Consider the following 7,199-nt stretch of genomic DNA (forward strand, 5'->3'; position numbering starts at 1 on the left):
TAAGAGTTTGCACTCTACTTATCTATTCAATTGAATGGACTTTTTAAAGTTTTACTCTACGGTGGTTGCAAATAAAAATAAAGTACACAGAACATATTGATTTTACTTCAATAATAAAAAAAAGGAAGATAAATTGAGAAACTGTTTAAAAATTCACGATTTTTGGTGTTCAAAACTCAATGTTGTAATTTGATTCATTATCTGAATCAGTACTTAATAGATTTGTTCCTATTGGTTATTTATACTTTGATAACACAAAGTGTAATGTGTAGTCGTTTTTTTGTTGATGGTGTTTGTTTCATTGAAAACAACCAATTGTCTTATTTCATCTGTCCTGATTCGTTCTCAATAATCTAATGTTAGTATAGTATATAATTAGCTATTCATTGAAAATAAAAATGTGGTCACAGCTGATGTATCATCTATAGAAAGTTATTAAATACATAGAAACTCTAAAATAAACAATTCTTCACCGATAAATCTCGTCTGCATCAAATAAAGATTCATGTTTTAAACGAAACTACAGTGATAAAATATCACCAAAGTGTGTTCTCTCTTCATTCTCTCTGTCTTTTTGATAGGTTTTTGCATTAATATTTCTGTTGTACAAAATTAATTTGATTTAACGCATAATTTATTTTATGGAATGCCGTCTACAAATAAAATGAAATCATGCGGACGTCGTAAACGACTACGTTATTTTGAATCCACTACAGATTTAATAGCACGGAAATTAATCACTTATGGTGAAGAATTCAATCATAATCAAGTACATACATTGTTATTATCACTTAAATCGCGTAAATCATTAGCACATAGTAAACTACGCTGTGAACCAGATGGGATACGATTAAAACGTGCTTCAAAATTTGGTCCACCACCTCCAAGAAAATTTTATCCATATAAAGATATTGAACGATATTATGTATTTGATAATGATCCTACAATACTTATATTAGGCTGTGTTGATCATGAACAACATAGTCGTTATTATGATTTTTTTAAATTACCTGAATCCCATTATAAAGATATTACTACACTTATTAATAAAGCTAGAAGTCATTCTGATTATATATTAAATGAAGATGATACAACTTTACCAACACCAGGTGTATATTCATCACATTCTAGTTTGAATGTATCCAATGAACAACTTTCACAAAATAATATTTCTATGCAAGAAACTATAAATCTAAATCAGAATAATGAAGTACCTATTGATAATTCACAACAAACAAGTAATGACAATATAACTAATGCTAGTATTAATAATTTACAAATGAATGATAATTATTCATTAGAGATTCAACAAAATATAGATGATACCGTACAAAAACAACCTATTGATAAAGATGATGTGATTATACATGATCATGATGAAAATCATCAAAATTTAGATGAATCTAAAATGATTAAATGTGAATTTGAACCATGTGATGAACCAATAGAAAATATGAAAATAGTGGATTATACAAAAGTATCATCAACATCATCACAGCCTAATAATCAGAAAGTGATCCACGAAAATAGTGATGATGATCATGATGATGATAATAATAATAATAATAATGATAATGACAAAAATAGTTTAAAAATCAAATTTAATGAATTAAAAGAAAAAGATAAAACATTTGCAAAATTAACGGAAAATATCAATGTCAATGATTTATCAGCTGTAGATTTTCGTTATGTTTCAACTAATCCTGATCAAGGTAATCGTATTGTTGATAATGGTGATATTTATATATTTATTGCACATTATAAAAGACCAGAAAATATTAAGAATTTTATTGATTATAATAATTATATTGATGAAACTGAAACTGAACAACAAATAGCTGATAAAATTTATAAGAAACATCATAGTACAGCGGATAAATCATTTTCTTTACGTTACATTTAAAAAATAATGTTTTTTGATGAGAAACAAAGAAAACCAGAAGAAAAAGAGGAAGAAGAAGAAGAAAGAATCGTAAATTTATCACTAAAAGAAAAGAAAAAACAAAAAAAGAAAAAAACATAATTATTTTTGTCTTTCACATATCGATTTTAATCATTATAACGCTTGTAGTAATAAAAACATGTAAGTTTTGCTTTTCTTTCTTTCTTTTTTTCTTTTTGCTACTTAAACTTGAAAAATTATAAAAAATTTATTTTGAGCTTATTTTACTCATCATATGAAATGAAATGAAACTAAGCGATTACAATAAAGATATGCCCATGTTCTTTTTTCTCTACTGATATGAAACAATGTGCTTTATCAGAAATAGTATGCATATATATATATATAAACCATTAAAACAATAGAATCAAATGTAATCAAATGTTTTAAACAATTATTTAGTAAATCTATTCAAAATAACTCTCTATATATATGTGTAGAAATGAATTATTGCATCATTTGATTGACTGCATACATTGTATGTGTTACTACTTTGTTTAAACAAATTAGCTGATATCATCATATTAGCTTATTATTATTATTACTACCATTGTTTCTTTTATTTTAATTATATACTGATAATCATAATAATCATAATAATAATTGTCATTAACTATGATTAAGAATTTTACATTGACTTTAGTATTCTTTATTTTCATAACTTGAAGTAACTATCATTAATAATTAAATGTTAGAACGATACATTAAATAACAATTCATATATACATATGTATAAGCATAGCGTAGAATTATGAAGTACTAATCGAAACTTGTGAAAGATCATAAGTTATATAAATTTATATAATATATACAACAACTAAATTGATCATTATAACGCTTATTGTCAACAGTGGAAAATGAAAAAAAAATGTATTCTGGTGCCTAGTGATTAACTTATTATCTGGATTTTTTTCACTTGCCCCCCCCCTCCTTTCTATATATATATATACCAAAAAAATTTATTTATTTATTTATTATAGCTCTGTTCTATTATTGAGACGTTTTCAATATGCTTACATCGTTTGTTATATGAATATTGAGGTATTCACTAATAGACAATAAATTCAAATGAAACTTATTCCAAGAATATTTTAAAGAAGTTTTAGTGAAAAGAATGTCACATTTAAGTTGTGTTTTGTTTTTTTTAGATTTACAAAACAGACAGGATATTAAAATCTAGTAAACTATAAGATTAATAAATCAAAGTAGTGTCTTTGCTAAAGTCAAAATATCTATTTATAATGTATATATACATTATATAATGAATTTATAAGTTGAAACTCTAAATAGGGCTTTCGTGACATCATCCATTTGAAGATGATCGATCATTGAAAACGGTCTGTCGATTGATTTTAACAAAAATATATTTAAACAATAATGAAACTTATTTTTCAAGGATTTTATTGTTAAATTTGAAATGTTTTATTAACATTTTCATTTTAATTGGCTTAATCCAACTAAATTGAATGTTCTCTAAAGTTTTCTGTAGAAAGAAACGAATAGTGCAGAAATTACAATTGATTAGTGTACTTAGAAAGTGTTGAATATGTACTTTGTTAGCTATTTTCCAAACTGGGCAACAACAACAAAAAATAATGAAACAGGAATTTTCCTATTCACTTCACTTTATTTAATTTCGTCATTCACCGAATTGTTAGTGGTAAAAATATAATTACTACATATAAGTTAATACCGTCTCATTAACAAAATACTTAACTGACTTAATACTTGGTATTGGTAACCGTGAAATGTATGACACAAATAAAAACAAGAAGACTTTGAATTAATATTTATTTTATCTCCAAAATAAGTCAAAACTATATATGACTACATTACTTTCTATGTGATTTATCTACAGTCAGTTTTTTATAAACTGAACTGTGTAGTATTTAAAACCACCAAACCAATAACTAACGGGATAACTACTTACAATATCATAAAAGAAAGCGTCTATAACCAATATATATAACGAATTGACCAAGTTATGTAATAAATCGTACTTAGGAATTGATTATACGTCACAGACGATTGGGAAAGTCCAGTTTTCATGTTACTCGTACTACAATCAGTTGAGTAGTTGTTCACCATATAAGATACTTTTAGGGCCATTACAGTTTTAACTTCAAAATATAAATTCACTTGTATAACTGAAAAAAAGATTTGTGATTATTTCTGAGTAGTTATTCTCCTCTCCATTGACGAAGTGTTTTTGTAACTAGAAAAGTATAACTGGCAAAGATGGAAAATTTTATTTACTTTTTACAAACAATCTCTGCTTTTCAAAAATAAAATATATCAATACATCGACCATATTGGGAGTAAGCTAGCTAACACTAATATTTCATGATAACAGAGCTTTACCACAAGTCCACTTAACTTGAGCACATCAGATAATGGATTCCGAATTATTGGTTTGATAATTTCGAAAACAATTTAGGATTTGAAGTTTCTTCAAGGTCGATATAAGTACATTCCTAAGGATCTACAATTCAAAACGAAAGCACTGTCTGTTACCTCGGTTTGGTAGCCGAGGTTAGTCTATGACTAAAGCTATCGTCTTACACAAAATGTAATGTAAAATTATGTTTACTGTGTAACAATATAGTTTAAAAGACTAACATATTAACCGTCGATTGTTCTCGGTTAAACTGCTTACCAAATAAAGTCCTTACCTAACATGTTCATGACAAGCAATTCGGAGAACTAAATGTGGTAAGCAAAATAACCTCCAGTCTTTCAGTACACAACCCCCTTAATTGATAACTATTCTATTATGTCAAATATTCCTCACTAACGTAAAAGATTCCTTTTTATTAAGTAAATGACTTCGTTAGTTATACGTTATAAGGCATCATACCTCAGGTTTGTATTATTTGATTTAAGCATGGTAACAATGGGTTGTAAGGAATAAAGTTCGGAATCCACGTTCTTTACATTTACTGATATGCCTGTAGTTCATTGAAAAGGCCAAAAAATAAGTTAATAATGGTAGGTATAATGCAAGCTTTTACTTCAGCCTTTCACGAAAATCATCATGATTTGTGCGTATTTTACACTATAAGAAATTGTCTCTGAAAAGTTAGCAAACGTTTGATTTTTTTGTGATAGTTTGAGTGAATCAATTCGTTTTAAATTTCAAAATATACCTGTAATTTATCATAATTTGAATGAATCTCGATCCCAATCTAATGTGAAATCTGTAAATGATTATTAAAGTTATTGTTAACTCAAATAAACAGTAAGTTACTGAATTATATTTCTCACATTTTAAGTAGATTTACATCATGCTCACTCATACACCTAAATTCGCCTTTCAGATATGACACCAGAGCTAAATTAACTTAGTATTAGATCAACCGGATTCTGTTAGTAGAATATAGATTGGATAAAAGCACGTTCCCGTCCTAATAATTGAGAATATAGTTTAAACAAGTACGTGTATTCAGCAAATTCTCACCAGTCTATATAGTTTTAATCGGAAGTATTTGTCAGTATAAGTCACAGAAGGTAAGAGATTTGAACAAATGTTCTTTGCTTGAGTATATTGGATAGGAAATTTTGGATTGCTATATGAAGCTATGCTAAATAACAAAACATAACATTAACATTGAAAGTTTTATCAGCATTCTGTACATAATGGTGAATATTGGTCTGAGTGAATTTTCAATATACGTAATCAATTTTTTTCTCAAACGTGTGAGAAAGCAAATTTTTTGTTTATGTAACACTCTATATATGAACAGTTAAGTATGCAACGAAGCGGCAAAATCCAATAGCTTATAATCGGTCGCATACGTGATCCAATTCCAAATGGTCTCTCGTTTACAACCTTTTCTAAATTGATTTCTAAACACTTCCTCAATCTAATGTTTACAGGTTATACCTCATTTAGGATTATAAGCATGCACTACTGTAAGGTCATAAACAATAATCAAAAAGCAAGCTGATCACTTCTGTTCCTCACTGTTTCTTCAGGTAAAGTCATTTTGAGGTCATAACAGAAATTAAAACCACATTGTTCGTATTACCCCACGAAATACTTCATTAGATAATAAATTCTCTTAATGAATCACGGACCTCTGAAGTTCTTTTTTTGGTTGACCAAAAAAGAATGATTTAAACTGACCTAGAGAAATCTCTCCACGATCAGTCAACTTTTACTGCTGGATGAGTTAAACATTTGGATCACTAGTAAGTTTGAATTTTATAAATAAATTGTAAATAATGCATTGATAACTAAGAGTTATTCTTTAATGATAAGCTAATGTTATTTTTATTATTCTTTTACCTACATCTAATTTGAAGATCGGTCGAATTTATTTCATAATAACCTAAAATAATCTAAAATCTTGTCTTCGTAAAAGGTTCACTAGCAACTTCGTGATGGGTTTTTCAGACCCCAGTATGAAAGCATGACGAGTAATTCCTGTTGAGAGTTTCAGTTCTACGACAAAAAGGTATCTTTGTTTACCAGTTTCAAATGACTTCTCAGTTTATGACTAGTAAAACCTAGAAATTATATCTTCAATCAAAAAATCATGGTATTCATCATGTATTCATCTAACATTATATTTTTTTCCAATAAACGGGACTAGTCAATAAACATAGATTGTTTACCGCTTATTTTCTAATATGATTAAAAGGAAATGGTTTAAACGAAACAGTTCATTCGAAAACCTTGATATATTTATATATATAAGCCTAGACATTCCTAATACCACTTCACTTGAGATGAATTACACTTCTTAAAAGTTTAAGTTTTATTTATTGCAAGAAATAGCTTCACACAACTTTGTTTTAACAAAATGAAATTATACAATCAACAGTCTATCTCTTGACGTTCAATTTATTCTATAAATCCACAAGCATTGGTTGATATCGTTCTTACAACACATATTCACAACAATGAGTTTGATATCTAACTCAATTGTCTTATATATGTATATATGCAATAGAATAAAATAGTTTGTTTAGATATGCCGTATTTGTGTTTACGAAGATATTAGAGGAAGAATTTATTTGTAAAATGTCAGCGAGTGAATTTAAAGTAAACCCAACGTTTTGCCTGGCAATCTGGTCTAGGATTCTTCAAGGAAATATAATCAAATATCAAACAACAAGGATATTTGATTTTATTTTCTTGAAAAAGCTTGGACTACATACCCAAGTAAAATGTTGGATTTACTTCAAATTCACTCGCTGATATTTTATAAATACATTCTTTCTTTTTAATGTCTGACATCAACTCGGTGCCCAA

The 7,199-nt window shown here is 27.6% G+C and overlaps 1 protein-coding gene across 1 annotated transcript; it reads left to right on the forward strand.

Annotated features, from left to right (window-relative positions):
- Positions 1-646: 646 nt before the first annotated feature.
- On the forward strand, positions 647-2,916 carry MS3_00007447 (uncharacterized protein; the record flags this gene model as incomplete). The annotated part of the gene is made up of 1 exon (XM_012943244.2): positions 647-2,916. One exon carries the CDS (start codon positions 647-649, stop codon positions 1,901-1,903), a length of 1,257 nt encoding a protein of 418 aa, XP_012798698.1. The 3' UTR covers positions 1,904-2,916.
- Positions 2,917-7,199: the final 4,283 nt, after the last annotated feature.

The sequence above is a fragment of the Schistosoma haematobium genome, chromosome 4 (genome assembly GCF_000699445.3).
Source record: "Schistosoma haematobium chromosome 4, whole genome shotgun sequence".
NCBI lineage: Eukaryota > Metazoa > Platyhelminthes > Trematoda > Strigeidida > Schistosomatidae > Schistosoma > Schistosoma haematobium.